The sequence below is a fragment of the Lontra canadensis genome, unplaced genomic scaffold, assembly GCF_010015895.1.
Source record: "Lontra canadensis isolate GAN:19392208 unplaced genomic scaffold, GSC_riverotter_1.0 scaffold24, whole genome shotgun sequence".
Lineage (NCBI taxonomy): Eukaryota > Metazoa > Chordata > Mammalia > Carnivora > Mustelidae > Lontra > Lontra canadensis.
Window position 1 is genome coordinate 10,046,853 of NW_022631018.1, and position 19,005 is coordinate 10,065,857.

The window sequence follows — 19,005 nt, forward strand, 5'->3', positions numbered from 1 at the left end:
TCTTTTCAAATGTCTATTTGTCATCTATGTATTTTCTTTGGGGAACGTCTGTTCAGAACTTTTGCCCTTTTTCTTTTTAAATCAAGTTGTTCATTTTCTTATAGTTAGGTTTTAAGAGGTTTTTTTACATATTTTGGATAATCCTTATATAAATATGTCTTTTAGAGATATCCTTTCCCAATCTGTACCTTGTCTTATTCTCTTGACAGTCTTTTGTAGAACACACATTTTTAAATTTTAATGGAAGTACAGCTTACCAATTATTTCTTTCATGGATTATGCCTTTGGTGATCTGAAAAATCATTGCCATACACAAGGTCATCTAGATTTTTTCCTGTTTTATCTTCTATGAGTTTTATGCTTTTGTGTTTTCATTTAGGTTTATGATCTACTTTTGAGTTCATTTTGTTGAATGATTTAAGGTCTGTGTCTAAGTCCATTTTTTTTTCATGTGGATGTCCACTGAGTGTAGAGTTCCAGCACCATTTGTTTAAGAGATTATCTTTTCTCCATGGTATTGCTTTTACTCCTTTGTCAAAGAGCCCTAGACTCTATTCATGTACATCTATTTCTGGGTACTCTATTCTGTTCCATGAATCTGTCTATTCTTTTTAACTGTCTGAGTTACTGTAGCTTTACAGAAAGTCTTGAAGTTGGGTAGAGTTAGTCCTTTGAGTTTGTTCTTTTCTTTAAATACTGTATTGGATTTTCTTCAATACTATGTTGGACTTTTGTCACTCAATAAAAACTTTACAATCATTTTCTCAATATACAAAAAATTACTTGCAGTGATTTTGATTGGGATTGAACTCAATATATCAATCAAATTGGAAGAACTGACATCTTGACATGAGTAGTTTTCCTATCCATGAACATGGAATACCTCTCCATTTTAGTTCTTCTTTGATTTGTTTCCTTAGAGTTTTGTAGTTTTCTTCGTATAGATGGTATACACAGTTTGTCAGGTTCATAACGAAGTTTTTTTTTTAAAGTAGTCTCCATATCCAACATGGGGCTTCAAGTCAAGACCCTGAGGTCAAGAATTGCATGCTCTACCCACTGAGCCAGCCAGACACCCCAATATTTCATTTTTTGAAGGAGCTACTATAAATGATACTGTGTTTTTGTGTATGTGTATTTAATTTCAAATTCCCCTTACTCATTTTTGGCACATAAGAAAATGACTGACTTTTGCACATTAACCTTGCATGCAGCAACCTTGCCATAATCACTTAGTACCAGAAGATTTTTTGTAGATTCTTTATATAGACGATTATGTCATCTACAAATTTTCTTTCTTCCTTTCCAATCTGCATGTCTTTTTTTTTATTGTCTTATTCATTAGTGAGGATGCCTAAGATAGAGAAGGGCTGAGAAAAGGAAGGCTGAGAGGGAAGATCCTTGCTTTGTTCCTGATCTTAGTGGAAAATCTTAAAGTTTTTCACAGTAAAGAATGTTAGCTGTAGGTTTTTTCTGTAAATATTCTTTATTAAGTTGAGGAAGTTTCTTTCTATTCCTAATTTGCTGAGAGTTTTTATCATGAATGGGTGCTGGACTACTTCAAATGCTTCTTCAGAACTGATTGATCACAATGTGGGATTTTTTGCTTTGTTTTTACTCTGTTGGTATGCTGAATTACATTAATTGACTTCTAAATGTTAAACCAGCCTTACATACTTGGGATAAATCCCACTTAATTCATTGTGTATAGCTTTTTCTATATTGGATTCAATTTGCTAATAATCTGATTAGAGTTTTTGCACCTATGTTCATGAGAGATGTTGATCTATAAACTTTATTTCTTATAATAGCTTTTATTTTAGTGTTAGGATAATGCTAGCCACATAAAATTGAGTTAGGAAGTATTCCCTCTGCTTCTTTATTCTGAAAGAGATTTTAGGAAATTGGTATAATCTCTTCCTTGAAAGTCTGGTAGAGTTCACCAGTGAACCCATCCAGGCTGATGCTTTCTGTTTTGGAAGAGTCTTAATTACTGATTTAATTTCTTTAATAGATATAGGCCTATTCAGATTGTAAGTTTCTTCTTGGGTGAGTTGGTTCTTTTTATTTTTTTTTAATCAATTCTGACAATTTCTGTCTCTTAATTGGTGCATTTGGAGCACTCATGTTTACAATTATTGATAAAGTTGGATACCTACCACATTTTTTCCTGTTAATCCTTGCCCTTGTTCTCATTCCTATTTTTTCTCCCATTCATTCTTTTTTTTTTTTTATTAAAGATTTTATTTATTTATTTGACAGAGATCACAAGTAGGCAGAGAGGCAGACAGAGAGAGAGGAGGAAGCAGGCTCCCCACTGAGCAGAAATCCCGATGTGGGGCTCGATCCCAGGATGCTGGGATCATGACCTGAGCCGAAGGCAGAGGCTTTAACCCACTGAGCCACCCAGGCGCCCCTCCCATTCATTTTCTGCCATTTGTGGCTTTAACTGAGCATTTTATATGATTCCGTTTTCCTTCCTTTTCCAGCGTATCAACTATACTTTTTTTTTCCTCACTTTTCTTATTGGTTGCCCTAGAGTTTTGCAATACCAACTTATAGCTAATCCAAGTCCATTTTCAAATAACACTATCCTGCCTCTCAGGTAGTGCAAGTACTTTATAATAGCAAAATACCCCTAATTCATCTCACCTATCTCTTGTATCATTGCCCTTATTCATTTCACTTACACATAAGTATATATAAGTATATACATACACATACATAAGCATACATAATTGAACACATTGTCATTATTATTTTTAAAAAGACTGTTCCTTTTTCTTTCTTCATCTTCTGGTATTCTCATACATGTATATTATTATGCCCTTTGCAGTTATCCTGCTGTTCTTGGATGTTCCATATTTTTTTAGTCTTTATTCTCTTTGCTTTTTAGTTTTGGAAGTTTCAACTGACATATCCTCAAGCTGAGAGATTCTTTCTTCAGCTCTGTCCAGTCTATCAATGAGCCAATCAAAAGCATTTTTCATCTCTGTTATAGTATTTTTTATCTCTGGCATTTTTAAAATTCTTTCTAGAAATTCCATCTCTATGCTTATACTACCCATCTGTTCTTGTACGTTGTCTACATTTTCTGTCACAGCACACAGCATATTAATCATTGCTGTTTTAAATTCCTGGCCTGATAAATTCCAATATCCCTCCATATCTGAGTCTGGTTCTGATTCTTGCTGTCACTTCAAACCATTGTGGGTTTTTTTGTTGTTTGTTTGCGGGGGGGGGGGGGGGCTGCTTGTTTGCTTGTTTTGCCACTTAGCATACATTGTAATTTTTTGTTGAAAGTTGAATGTGATGTTCTAGGTAAAAGGAACTCCAATAAATAGGCCTTTAGTAATGTGGTAAGATAGATATTGGAGGAAGGAAAGATTTCTACAGCTCTATGATTAAGTCTCAGTCATTTAGTAAGCCTGTGGCCATGTGCTGTGAAATTCACAAGTTCCTATCAGATTTTCCCCAGCTATAGGTAGAACTAAATGGTTGTAGGGGACCGGAGTTGGGTATTTCTCTTTCCTCCCACCAGAAGATCAGACGGGGATTAAAGTTGGGCACTCTCCTTACCCTACACCCAAGACTAAAGCTGCCCAGAACTGGGTATTTCCCTTCCCCACAGCCAGTTAGGCTCTCATAAAAACCTCACTGGTTAGGCTCTGGTAAAATCATTTCTCTTGAAGACAAATCTTGTTATGAATAGAATACCCTGCTATATTTCAAAATGGTTATGGCTACTTTCCCCTTCTCTCAGTGAAAGCTTGAGGGGATTTTTCTCCAATACTCATTGTGAGAACCTGATAGAGCCCCAAAAGGTAAAACTCACAAAAGTATGGAGGAAACCCTTGGAGTTAAATTTTAACTCTCAGACTTGTCCCATTAAGCCTCTGGCAATTTGTCAATAACAGTCTGGTTTTCTACCCAGGCACCAGTTCCCATGTAGGTTTCTGCTCTAGTAAGCAGTGATTCTCTGTATCTGTACGTCTGTCTCTCGAATTTAGGGGCAGCCATTTGCCCTATGACTTCACTTCTCTTTATGTATCTAAGAAGAGTTGTCAATTTTCCAGTTTGTTTAGCTTTTTACTTCTTGTTAGGATGGAGTGGAGCCTTCCAAGTTCTTTCCATGCCAGACCAGAAACCAGAAGGTATTTACACTGGTATTTAAATGTATTTTCTTTCTAAGTAGGCTCCATGCCCAGTGTGGAGCCCAACGCAGGGCTTGAATTCATAACTCTGAGATCAAGACCTGAGCTAAGATCAAGAGTTGGATGCTTAAGCAACTGAGCCACTCTGATGCCCCAATTCTTAAATGTATTTTTAAGTATTTGTAAACATAGGTTTTCAGCACCAAAATTATTAGTAGCATGTTATACACAAAACCACAGTAACAGACAACTTCATTTAAATATATCTACATCTATAGTACAGCTGAATATACTATAATGTATTCACACTACAGTTATATGGTATTCGCAGGTTCTAACTTGAGAATTTTTACTGTAAAGTACTATTTTGACAATATATTTATATATTTAAACTAAATACTAACAATATAGTAGGATATATTGTTTTCTTACATATATGACAAACTAACTTATACATTTATTATAAAGTAACATTCACAGGGATGATTTCTTAAAGATTACAACAGAATATAACTTTTCAAAACATAGGGAACCATATTAAATCAGCTCACTTTCACTGTAATATGTAATCAATAACTTGTAGCAATAATTATTAATCCATATGTGCCTTATTAGTAATTTCTTTTATATGTCTTTGTCCTATACTACCTCAATTCTTAAATAGAATGAACTATGGGAGGGCCACCTGGGTGGCTCAGTCAGATAAGTGTCTGCCTTCAGCTCAGGTCATGACCCCAGGGTCCTGGGATCGAGTCCTGAATCAGGATCTCTGCTCAGTGGGAAGCCTGCTTCTCCCTCTCCCTCTGCCTGCTGGTCTCCCTGCTTGTGCTCTCACTCTCTGCGTCAAATAAATAAATAAACCCTTTAAAAAAAGAATGAACTACGGAAAATGAAAGAAGAGAAATATTAGATAGTTTCATCACTTTGAAAATGTATATATATGGAATCATACAAGGTACAATTATTTTTGAGTGGCTTTTTTGTACTCAGGATAATGAACTTCATGCATTCACCCCAGCAGATGTGTACTTTCACAGTTCATCCCTTTTTATTGATGAGTAATACCACGTGGTATTAATGCACTACAGTTTAACTGTTCACTTACTGTAAGATACTTTGGTTGTTTCCACACTGGGGCTATTACAAAGAAAGGTTTCTAAGAGGTTTATAGTGATATCTCTGTGATCTTATTTTGCATTTCTCTAATGACTATTGATGTTGAACATCTTTTCATGTGCTAATTTACCATAATTTCAATTGGTGAAATGGTTTTTCATATCTTTTGGTAATTTTCTAGTTGGATTGTTTGGGTTTTTAATATTGAGTTTCAAGATTCTATATAAATTCTAAATGAGTTTTTTGTAATATACGCAATTTGCAAATAATTTCTCCCAGTCTGTAGCTTATCTTTTCAGCCTCTTAATAAACTTCTTGAAGACCCAAAGTTTTTAATCTTGATAGTCTAATATGTCATTTTTTCCTTTTATGGATCATGCTTTCAGCAACATGTCTAAAACCTCTTATAAACCAACGCTTGGGTCCTAAAGATTTTCCTATGTTTACTTCTAAAAGTTTTATGTTTTACATTTAAATGTGTGATCCATTTTGAGCTAACTTTTGTATAGGTGTGAGATACTGGCCAAAGGTTTGGTTTTGGGGGGTTCTGTTGTTGTTGTTGTTTGGCAATGGATATCCAATTGCTTCAGCACTCTATGTTAAAAAAACTATCCTTCCTACATTGAGCTGCTTTTGCACCTTTGTCAAAAGTCAGCTGGCCATACATTCTCTATTCTGTCCCACTGATTTATGTGTGTCTCTGTACACCAATACCACAGTCTTGACTGTTGTAGCTATGCACCTCCTGAAATCAAGTCAAGTGATTATACCCACTTTATTCCTTTTACAAAATTGTTTTAGCAATTATAGTTCCTATACCTTCCCATATAAATGTTTTAATAATCTCGCCTACATCAATACACATACAAAAAAACCTTCTTGAAAATCTGATAGGAATTCTGTTAAAACTGTGTATCATTTATGACTATAAAGAGTCATTTTTAATTCCGTATTTTTAATTCCAGTTTCTATGTGTTCACTGTTAGTACGCAGAAATATAACATTTTTGTATGCTGACTTTATGTCTTGCAACCTTGCTGAATTCACTTCTTAGTTCTGATTTTTTTGGCAGATTCCAATGGTCTTTTATGTGTAAACCATTATGTCATCTTCAAATACAGACAATTCTATTTCTTCCTTTCCAATCTATATGCCTTTTATTTCCTTATCTTCTTGAATAGCACTTTCTAGAACTTCTAATACTATGTTTAATAAAAGTGCTAAGAATCTGCCTTGTTCCTGATCTTAAGGGGTAAAGCATTTAGTCGTTCACCATGAAGCATGCCATTAGCTCTAAGTTTTCTGCAGCTAATCTTTACCGAGTTGAAGAAGTTCCCCTCTATTCCTAGTTTTTAGAGAGGTTTTTTTTTTCCCCCCATGAACTGGTGTTTTTTAAATGTTTTCTGCATCAATTCTATGATTATGTGATTTTTCTTCTTTATCCTATTACTGTAGTTGGATTACACTGATTGATTTTTTTTATTTGAATTCAATTAGCCATCATTAGTTTCAGATGTAGTATTCTATAATTCATCAGTTGCATATAACACCCAGGGCTCATCACATCACATGCCCTCCTTAATGCCCACACAGACTGGTTTTCAAACACTATACCAACTTTGTATCCCTGGAATCAACCCTACTTGGTCACAGTACATAATTCCTTTTAGATACTGCTGATTTCTATTTGCTAATATTTTGAGGATTTTTGTATCTACATTCATGAGAAATAATGGCCTGTAAATTTTTTTTTTGTACTTCCTGATTTTGGTATTAGGGCAACACTGACCTCATAAAATGAACTGGGAACTATTTCACCTTCTTCTATTTTCTGGAAAAGAATATGCATAATTGGTGTTAATTCTTTAAAAATTCAGTAAAATTCTCCAATAAAACCATTTGAGCCTCACGATTTCACTTTAGGAGTATTTTAATTGTAAATACAATGCTCTTAATAGTAATAGGACTATCCAAAATATCCACTTCATATTGGATGATAGTCTACGCTCTTCTACAAATTGGTCCCTTTCTTTTTTTTTAAGGTTTTATTTATTTGTCAGAGAGAGAGAGAGAGAGAGCGCGCGCGCACGCACAGAGTGGCAGGCAAAGGCGGAGAGAAAAGCAGGCTCCCTACAGAGCAAAAAGCCCGATGAGGGACTCAATCCCAGGACCCTGGGATCATGGCCTGAGCCGAAGGCAGCGGCTTAACCGACTGAGCCACCCAGGCATCCCAAATTGGTCCATTTCATCTAAATCATCAAATTCACATGTATAGGGTTGTCTGTACTGTTCCTTTGTTTTCTTTTTAATATCTGTGGGACCTGCAATACTATTTTATTTCATTACTGACAAATAATTTCTGTCTTCTCATTTATTTTTCTGTCAGTCTTGCTAAACATTTATTAATTTTACCTTGCAAAGAACCAACTTTGTGTTTCACTGATTTTTCTCTATGATTTTTATTTGCAATTTCACTGACCACTACTCTTTTTATTTCCTTCTGCTTGCTTAAGGATTATTTTGTTCTTTTTCAGTTTCTTGGAGGGGGAGTTACAGTTTTTATTGATTTGGGACTTTTCTTCTTTTATAATGCAAGCATTTAGCGCTAGAAAAATTCCTGTCAGCATGCTTTGGCTGTGTCCCATCGACTTTTCCCCCCAACCAATTCTAGTATGTTCTTTTGTATTCATTCAACTATATATTCAACAAACCAATGTCTTGTGTATACATACCTAGGACTGCTGTGTGCTCTTGGTGGACTGACTCTTATCATCACATAATATTCCTCTCTGGCTCTGATAATTTTCTTTGCTCTGGAGCCCCCTTTAAGTTTTCTGTTTGTTCTGTTTTTTGTGTGTTTCCATTTGCCTGCCTTACTGTGCATTACTTTAACATTTCTTAGAATTTCATTTTATCTGTAGTTTTTTTTATAGTGTTTTCAGTGTTTGCTCTAGTTATTATATTTATATAAGACCACTCTCTTCTCATGTCATCATTTTACCACTTCAAATGAAGTGTAGAGAAATTATCTCTTTATATCCCTTTATACTCCCTCATGTACAACATAATTGTCTTAAATATTTTCTCTACATACATTTAGAAATAGGTCAGTTACAATTTTTGTTAAACCATAAAACATATTTTAGAACACTCAAGAGGAAAAGAAAAGTATTTACTCATATTTACCCTTTTCACTGTTCATTCTTCCTTCCTAATGTTCTAAGATTCCAACTTTTAATATTTCCATTGTGTTTAGAGAATTTACTTTAGCTATTCTTTTAGGATAAATTAACTAGTGGCAAATTCTCTTAGTGTTCATTCATCTGAGAAGATTGATTTCCCCTCCATTTTTGAAGAGTATTTTCACAGGATACAGAATTCTGGGTTGACACGGTTCTTTTCTTTCAGGACTTAAAAAATGGTGTGCCATTTTTTATGGACTCAATGGTTTGTGATGAGAAATCCATTGTCATTCAAACTGTTTTTCCTCTATAGGTGAAGTGTTTCCCTTGCACTGCTTTCAAATTTTTTTCTTTGTCTAGTTTTTAGGAAGTTTGACTATGAGGTGCCTTGCCATGGACTGCTTTGGATTTATCCTTTTTTGGATTCACCTTCTTGAATCTGTAGGTTTATGTCTGGCCATTATCTCTTCAAATACTTTTCAGCTTCACCCTCATTCTCCTCTTCATCTCTGATCCTAATGAAACGCAAGTTAGAACTTTTGATTTAGTCTCACAGGTTCCTGTCTCTGTTCATCCCTCCCCTCCCCCCGCCATTTTATTTTCTCCTTAGATTAGGTAATTCCTAATGTCCTATCTTCAAACTCACTATTTCCTCTGTCCTATCATTCTGTTGTTGAGTCCACTGAGGTTTGGTTTTGTCTCTCTTTCTCATTGTATTTTTAGTTCTAAAGCTTCCATTTGGCTTTTCTTTATATCTTCTATTTCTTTGTTGAGACTTCCTATTTTTTGTTTGTTTCATATGTTTTTGTAATTGCTCACCAAAACATTTTTATTATGGCTATGTGTGTCATCTCAGTGTCTTTTCTCAATAATTTTTAAGATTTTATTTGAGAGAGAGAGAGGGAGAAAAAGAGGGAGAGCATGAACTGGGGGTGAGGCAGATGGAGAGGGAGAAGCAGGCTCCCCACTGAGCAGGGAGCCTGATGGAGGGCTCGATCCCAGGACCCTGAGATCATGACCTGAGCCAAAGGCAGAGGCTTAACTAACTCAGCCACCCAGGTGCCCTGATTCTCAATGATTTTCTATAGAAACCTGGATATTTCGGATATATTATAAGCCAGTTTTTCTGTGGTGTTGGCTGGAGTAGAGTGGTCATTTTCTCAAAGTTTTCTGTCTCACTAAGCTTCCCATTTCATAGTCCTTTGGCTAAAAAGAGCAGGTTTTTGTTAAGTTGTTTTGCATCTGTTCCTGTTAGCGTTGCTGTGCGCCCATTTCTCCAACATCCAGCCCGGAGTATGTGAGGAAAAGCGAGTACAGGGAATTCACCACTACACAGTCATTGGATCCCACGGTCCTTAGTCAGTCTTCCTTCTTCTCTCTAGTTTCCAATCTTCTTATTGTTTGTTTTCTTTATAACATCCAGAGTTTTAGTTATACTTAGCAGAAAAACATAGAAAAGGACCGCTTTCTATAAGCAACTCCATCTTTCCAGAAGCAAAAGTGCAACACTTGTAATTTGATATCATTTAGGTAATACTTTTGTCCCAGTTTTTAAATAAAGTACAAATTCCTCTTAATCCAGTTTAACCCAATGTTCTCTCAATGAGCAAATACACAAATACTGATGCGACTGTGTTCCCAATAAGGACACTTTATCTGTGTATCATCATAGAAAATGTTATTTAGGAAACTTAAAAAATAAGTACTTTTTTTTTTTTTTGAGAGAGAGAGAGTATGTATGTGAGTTGGGGGACAGGCAGGGCAGAGAGAGAGGGAGAAAGAGAATCCCAAGCAGGCTCCATGCCCCATGGAGCCCAATGTGGACCTTGATCTCGCAATCCCGAGATCATGACCTGAGCTGAAATTAAGAGTCAGAAGCTTAACCAACTGAGCCACCCAGGCACCCCTGTACTTATTTTTTAAGGTTCTCTCAACATCTACTCAATGTGAACAATCTACACAAATTTTCTCAAAAATATTTAAACTAAAATTGTATTTTTCCAATGACAAGTCAAACTAAGATTCTGCCTGCCAAGCTTGAGATGAAGTTGAGAAGCTATCTTGATTACAAAATGCCAAGGCATTTAATGTAATAGTGATCATTTTTACAAAGTACGTGGCATCTCTTATTTAACAATGATTTATCAAGCATCCTACTAAAGTTGTTTTTTAAGGAGCTGGAATGAATATGAGCAATCCAGTTATCTTCACTGATTGACCTTGTAAACACTTGACACACACCTATATGCAGGAGGACTCTGGCTAAACACAACCCAGAAGAGTTAACTGGACATAAAGAGACATATCTTAGTATTATTACTCTGCTGTTTAAGTCAGTGTCCTCCAAGTCTTTTTTTTTTAACCTTTTTCAAATGTAGAGGAAGTTGCAAAAATAGTAGAGTCTCATGTACCCTTCACCCAGCTTCTCCCAATGGTGGTATCTTATAGAGTAGCTATAGCACAATATCAAGACCAGGAAACTGCCATTAGCATATTACTATTTACCAGACTACAGATACCTTTATCCTTTTTGTAGGTAAGTTATTCAATAATGAACTTTCTCAGAAACTCTCCCTGCATTTGGACATTCTACTACCAGTCAAATGACCCATCCAGACTTCTAATTCAACAGCAAATTACCTGTATATAAACAATCCTCATACATGCAATCATATACATACCCTGTATTTACATATCTCATGCACACAAACACAAAAGTTTGCATGCACACATACACAAACTTCTGTGGAAACAACAGCAATCCATCCTTCTCATCAAAGTATTGGTTTTCTACCAATTTCTACTTTCCCTTGCTATTACTACATGAAGACTATGTGTAAGTGACACTGAGGGCTAAAAGAAATCTTTAGAAGTTACTTAATGTAAAAATCTATCCGGTGCTTGAATTCCTTCTACAACATCCCCACCAATGACCCTTGAGCCTTGAACATCTCTAATGACAAAAAAACAAGTATAATGGAATCCAGTCTGCCTTTGGTCAATCTTAATTCTCAAAAGGTATCTTTACTCATTACCTAAAATTTGAAAACTTGTACTCATTTACTTCCGGTTGTATCTTATAGGGATATTAAAAAGCAAACTTTATCCTTCACTATCTCTTTTCCAGAAAAGCCATACAACCTGGTTTGCCTAAAGTGATCACAGTTTGCACCTCTTGATCTGGACATAATATCCCCTTTAATCCTCATGATTTGAACAAAACATTATTTAATCACGTTATCCTGGGTAGCCCTCAAAAATAGGAAGTACACACATGTTTTTATCAGGTAAATCATATCTCATTTTTCAGCTATTTTTGGTATATGATTTTGAAGGTCCCTGCACTAGCTATGTCATTCTTGCTTCTAAATGTACATCCACTTATTTATATCCAAGAACCCTAATGCTTAAATTCCTTATTGAATATATATGTTAATGGAGGACCAGTTGAAGAAAAAGTCATTTATTTCTCTTTAAATACTAGACCAGGATACAGCTGTGGAATGAGTATCTCTCTGGGTGCAGATACCGGAGTGTCTTGAACAATGGTTAATAGAGAGCAGTTATACCAGCATTATACCAGCAGGTGTCACTCTACATATGATATATTTAAAAATTATTGATGTTTCAATTTATTCCTTCAACAAATACTTATTAAGGACCCATTATGTGTCAAGTATGATTCTAGGCATTGAGAACACAGAGAACAAGAAAGACAAGATCTTGTTCTCATAGAGCTTACAGTCTAGATATTGACGAGAAGATCTGATTTACTTTCTATTTAAAAGTCTAAAATCCCATTCCTAGGGACGTTTTATTTTCCTAAGTTTATAGACAATAACATTCAAAATAACTCATGAAGAACAAATACTGTAATGAAACAGAATCAGAGAAACTGTGGTCTGTATAGGCTTAGATTAATATATCCTGTGTATCCGCTAGCCATTTCAATGTATTCATCACTGTTCTTCCAAACTTCCAGTTTCTAAAACCCAAACTTAAAAGAATTTATCTTAAAATAATTCAAATTTTTAAAAAATCTAATAATGTTTTTACAAAGAGTGACTCTGTTGCAAATTTTTAAAGATTCTTTGCAAAGCTTATTAATTCCCAAATACGTATTTCCTTATCTCTACTTAGAAAGTTAAATGTCACCTTCTCAACACCAAACACACTTCCCAGGTTAACAGAATAAAGACAGCGGCAAGTTGTGCCTCAGCACAAAATTTAAGAATTCCTCCACTGCTGAAAGTGCTTATTTGGATAAACATGTGAGACTCATAGATATTACCAGATATTACCAGGACTTCAAGGTGACTTACTCATGATTAGAGCACAGCAACCAAAGGTCATACTTTATCAAAATAAATACATCAAAGAGAAGGAACAGACACTGTACATCAAAAAAGTGTATTTGCTTGCACAGAAATCCAAGAAACTAGGAACTATTCAGTTCCTACTTGGCTTCTTCTCTGCACTCTCAAATAGAATGTTCTCCAAACTGAAAAAGCTAGGAAAAACATGGTTAAAGAAATATTTCAGGTTGAAAAGTACTACTGCTTAGCATTCTTTAAGTCAAAATTCAATTATATGAATTATTTGAGAACAATTATGCTTATAAGATTTAATAAGACACTGAGAGCTTCATGTAATATCCAACCTGACACTCCCTTCAGAATTCCGCAAACCATTAGTTCCTAACTTACCTGAGATATACTGCTTATTGTTCAGTTTTAGCAACAAATCACATGCATACTTTAGAACATAAGAACTGCTCAATGAACAGTATGTTACAAATGAACACTAAGGTGCTTCATAAAAGGTGGTTAATATTTTTTAAAAGGGCTAAATTTATACTTTAATAACAAATAAAGCATTTTCTTTTATTCCAAAAGGTGAGGTGGTGGTTGATAAATACATTTAAAACATGATTTACTGTGTACAGTTTTTTAAATTACACTTGTAAGCTCTCAGCCAGTACTGTGAATTTTTGATGTATCTGAGATGTCACCAAATTTGGGGAAACTCAATAGCAAATATCTGTTATCTCTTTATTTTTTTAATTTTTTTAAAAGATTTTATTTATTTATTTGACAGACAGAGATCACAAATAGGCAGAGGGGAAGGGGTGAAACAGGCTCCCTGCTGAGCAGAGAGCCCGATGCAGGGCTCCATCCCAGGACCCCGGGATCATGACCTGAGCAGAAGGCAGAGGCTTTAATCCACTGAGCCACCCAGGCACCCCTGTTACCTCTTTATTTTTATTCCAGATACAAAAGTATGTGTGTATAAAGAGAGGGTTTTGTGTGCTGAGGGAAAAAAAATGCTTTTCGGAGTCACAAAGATCTAGCTCTCAATTCCAGTACTACCCTAAACTAGTTATGTGACTTCTGGGCAAGTTACTTATTACCCTGTTCTATCTATCACTTTCCTACCATGATGGAAAAAGCAGGGCTGTCGGAAGGACTAAGTAAGTTGTTTTACATGAAATGCCTAATAGACAGTCTGACACACAGTAGGTATTCAGTAAATGGTAGTTCTTAGGACAGTGCCAATTTTCTTTTTGATCATTAGATTGACTACTCCAGTTAATATTGAAAATTACTAACAAGTCTTTGTAACTAACAAAAGTGTATCTTTACCCTGCTCTAACAAGTTTATAAAACCAAACCCTTACTCAACTTGAATGCCAACAAATATGCACCTTCTTCTTTAGCTCAAATATATTTTGCATTACCTTACATGAATTGCTTAGATAAAAGCTTTTTCTCTTCAGCTTTTGTTATTTTAAAGTGCAGATGCATTTGAGTCATTTTCTCCTTTTGTTTCATATCCTTAAGATCCAAAGCTTCAAAGACATAATGTCAGCATGCAGTCGATTTATGACGGAACTCTTGAAGAGACACTGAAGAATTACCTTGTCAATCACCCCAAGGACTCTGAAGGCCTTCAGCTCCTCGGCAGGGCTCCTTAGGTTCCAAGGGGGCCTTGAACTTAGTGATCCTGGAGGCTAATGGAAGATATCAAAGATTATACATCAATCAGGGAGGTACTTGAAGGAAGACTGCCTGCTGAAGCAAATGCCAGGCCAAAGGAAACTAAATTTATCATAAATCAGAGAATGGAAAGATGAAAGGAGGAAGTTTCTGTTTGTCTGTAATGTAAAATAAAAAAATAATAAAATCAAAAAGAAAGAAAATCAAAAAGAAAAAGCAAGAAAAAAGTTGCAAGTAAATAAATCATGATAACATTGAAAACAAAATTTAAAAAAGAAAAAATAATGAGCTGGTATAGTTTCTAGAGCAATAATTCAATTCAAAACTGTACAGCTATAATGAAACATTGTAACAAATGGGAAACTGAGGCAACCATCAATCACAGCCTTGTATTTACCCCAGATGGCTCAAGAGTAATTTGGAAGGGGAGAACTAAAAAACAATGTAATAATCGATAAACCTGGGGAGAGAGGCAACACAAGTCATTCTCTCCCATCATGAAACTATAGTCCTTTAATGTTACTTTATAAATATATACTATGTATTTTAAGAGAACTGGCAGATTCAAGTTTAACCAGAAGAATTGTCAATTAACTGTGAGAAATGCAGAAACTCAGGACGCCTGGGTGGCTCGGTTGGTTGAGCGGCTGCCTTCGGCTTGGGTCATGATCCCAGCGTCCTGGGATCGAGTCCCACATCGGGCTCCCTGTTCAGCGGGGAGCCTGCTTCTCCCTCTGCTTCTGCTTGCCACTCTGCCTGCCTGTGCTCACTTTCTCTGACAAATAAATAAATAAAATATTTAAAAAAAAAAAAGAAAAATGCAGAAACTCCATCATATAACCAGTAATTGTTACATCAAGGTTGTTTAAGACTAGAGATGATTTACAGGAGAAGACTTTTTTTTTTTTAAATATATGAACATGTGTATTGTAGAAAACTTGGTCTGCTAACTACGATAAAGATCAGTGAAAACAGGAAAGGATATTTCAGAGTAAGGCACAATAAAAGAATAATCTGAACTTCCCAGCCATTGGTCTTAGTGTTTCCCTGTCAGTGAAGTACGACTTTAGTCTAAATAAACTCCAAAGACACCTCCATTTCACATTTACAACGGGAAGGCAATGTCATACTAATCCGTATAGTAAAATGGTAATGTTGCAGAGGATGACAGGAGACACAAAGCCTTTAATGTATCCTCAAAGCACACTTGTTTGTTGTCAGAAATCTATCAGAATATACAGGAAACACTGTTTTCCCCGTGGAAAATATGGAAGATAAATATCCTGGTTAATGAAGTGTCATGATTAACAGTTACTGAGATACCACTTCTGATACTTCCAGTCCTTGTGCAGACCAGTATCACTAGACACGGAGCTCCCTGAGAACACGAAATACACCTCATTCATCTTCATACAGCGCCGAGGCGCGTCAGTTGGAAAGAGAGAGGAAAAGAGAGGAAGGAGGAAGAGAGGAGGAAAATGAGAAAATAACACAGATAAATAAGGTGTCATTTACAACTTGGAAAACTATCATTTGTGAAATTTTCTAATAGCAGCAACTCTAATTGCTTTTAGATTTTTGTTTGTTTTTAGGTTTAGCAAACAAGGACTAACTTCAGTGTGCTCCAACTTCTTACTATATTGCTTTCAGTCATTCTACTCCACAACACATTCTGATCATTAAAAATTCATCTCCCCCTACTTTATTATCAAGGAAGAGTAAGAGTTGCTTGTAATTTTTGGTAAGGGGAATGTCAAGGAAAAGTTATAGGAGACAAGAGTAATTAATTTATCCATTACAGTTATCTTTAAAAATATGGCTTAATGAGTCTAACATCCCTATCTTCTATTTATTTATTTATTTATTTATTTAATTTTTTTAAGTAGGCTCCATGCCCAGCATGGAGCCCAGTGCAGGGCTTAAACTCATGACCCTGAGATCATCACCTGAGCTGAGATCAAGAGTCGGACACTTAACTGACTGAGCCACCCAGCGTGGAGCCCAATGCAGGACTTGATCTCATGACCCCAAGATCAAGAGCTGAGCTGAGATCAAAAGTCGGATGCTTAACTGACTGAGCAACCCAGCATAGGGCCCAAAGCAGGGCTTGACTCACGACCCTGAGATCAAGACCAGAGCTGGGATCAAGAGTCAGACACTTAACTGACTGAGCCACCCAGGTGCCCCCTATCTCCTATTTCTACCTTATACCTTCTTACTCACTGATGTCATTGAATCTTTCAGTTTCCAAAGAAAGGTTTTGGTTCACTGTAGGAATCTCAACAACAAAGATAGCAAACTATAAAATCTCACTGTACCTTTCAGTAATGATGACTGCGTGCCCACTATATGCATTATAACTGAAAAGAACAGAAACCATCAAAAGTCATGATCCCCTAGCTTCAAGGGGTTTATAATTTATTTGAGGGGATAAGCCAAGTACATGAAAAATTAAATAACAACAAAAGTTTTTAAAAATACAAAACAATAGATTAAGGTAAGTCACTAGTTTGTATATGAGAAATTGTAGTCTCAGAAAGAAGTAAAACTAAAGATGATTTTAAATGCTATGTTGGAATTAGGATAAGGAGAAGGATATTATATATAGGATTGGAAGGGAACTGGCCTGGTGGGGAAAAAAATTGTTCACACTGTAGAACAAAGGAAAATAAAATTATGCATTTAGGGTCGGTCAGTTTTCACAGGACTTGAGTGCCAGGTCTGGACCATATTCTCCACAGTCTAGAAAAAAAGTTTTTGTATGAGAAACAACCCAATGAAAACAGTGATTTAGTAAGGTTACTTCTGCAAAGATGGGAATGGTGAAATTGTAATGGGGAAAGACCAAAGGCAAAGTGACCGTTAAAGTTCTCTTTCCACTTTCACCGTCTATAAAAGTTTAAGATCAGAGAAATGAACAAAGAAAGATCATGAAATAAAATCATCAATAAAAAATCCTGTATTCCTTATATGCAGCGTTTAAATTGGGTAGAATCCCTATAGATCTATTCCTTTTTTCAGATGGCAAAAGGAAACATACATCCACAGAATTTTAAGAACAGAAAGAGACAGAGATCAAGTCCAACATTCTCTTTTTTTTTTTCAGATGAGAAAACTGAGAAGTGGCAAGGTTAAGCAATCTGTCTAAGATGACAAAACTAGATAATAGATAAGAGGGGATTAAATCTTACTTATGAAATAATAGAACAATGTTTGGGGAAACTCCAGCCAATGCTAAGGGAATGGGGGATGGGGGAATATACTATATTTCTAGGAAACATGGCTGATTTCCTTAATGAAAAAAGTGGAATTTCCACTTATATATGTAACTACTGTAACAGAAGATGCCTAGAGAAGCAAGGGACAATTGTATTCATCTCTACCAAAACAGAACACAGGAGGTGGGGGGGAGGGGATACATGATGGGTCTTAAAAGAATGTATGATGACCCAACAATCTTCAAAACCAAAGATGGCAAATACATATCACTCCATGCTGAAGCCCTTGGCGGCCATCTCTGTTAATCTCACACTCTGCCTCGTAATATAGTGTTCTTGGGAGCCATTACCAGAGGATTAGAGTAAACACACCAATAAAATCTGTTTACGATTTCTGCTCTACATTCTCTAAGTGGCTGAGTGATGCTTACCTTTGTTTTTGCTGATTTCTTTAAAGTTCATTTCTTTAAAGTTGCAACTTTTCTTCTCCTGAAAACAGGAGAAAACACTGTTCTCACTGAGATCTACCTCCATTCTTACCAATCTGTGAGTGCGGTACTTGTCAAACTTTAATGTGCTGGCAGATCACCAGAGGGCCTTGTTAAAATGGAGATTCTGATTTGATCAGTCAGAGAGAGGCTATGAATCTGCATTTCCAACAAACTAACAGGTAATTCTGATGCTGCTGGTCCACCAACTACATTTAGAATAGGGTTAGCTACCTGTCCTTAAGTAACCTAAGAGTAAGTCACAGTTTGGGGGGGTTGGGGGGTGGGCAGATAAGGATAAAAGGAAAGCACTAGAAAAAACATATCAAGAATCCGCACTCTGAAACCTGATAGCTAACTATAAATAGCTTCTGAACTTGGCTTCATCTGTAAATTTTTGGTTTTGTCGAGACTTTCACTTCCAACCTGGTTTCCTAAGCCTTTCTTAGATCACATTTCAAGAATGTCCTACTACTGAGGTGGATTGCCACTGACTACCATCGCTGCTTGGGCCATGTCTCACTAACGGTGACACAATACTCATTTTAAAATATTTCCTAGAGGAAAACCGAGAAATATCAGTAAGACCAGTCAACAAAATGCACAACAGAAAAATATTTTTAATATTACTCCAATTGTACTCAAAATCTACAAATATTCAGGAAAGGCATGTATTCTACATACTAATTTTCATTCACACCTTGTTCAACTGCATGACAAAAAATGTATTCACACTTTAGAAACTATACAATCTTTTATGTCCTAAATATAGACCATTTATTGTCTTTTCCTAAATTTCAATCATCTTGGTTTAAAATTCCTAGAGCTAAAAAGAGCAGAAAAGCTATTCT

The 19,005-nt window shown here is 35.8% G+C and overlaps 1 protein-coding gene across 10 annotated transcripts in view; it reads right to left on the reverse strand.

The window, feature by feature from the left end:
* RPS6KC1 (ribosomal protein S6 kinase C1) overlaps positions 1 to 19,005 on the reverse strand; it is a 178,037-nt gene that overhangs the window by 66,047 nt on the left and 92,985 nt on the right. For 8 of the 10 annotated variants that reach the window (XR_004383284.1, XR_004383283.1, XR_004383285.1 and 5 more), the window contains one exon: positions 14,370 to 14,462. The exons of the other annotated variants lie outside the window; for them this stretch is intronic. Coding sequence is in view for 5 of the 8 variants with exons in the window: in XM_032862755.1 (XP_032718646.1) it covers positions 14,370 to 14,462 (93 nt within the window). In the remaining 3 variants the exon portion in view is untranslated. The remainder of the gene's footprint in view (positions 1 to 14,369; positions 14,463 to 19,005) is intronic. 10 annotated transcript variants of the gene reach the window in all.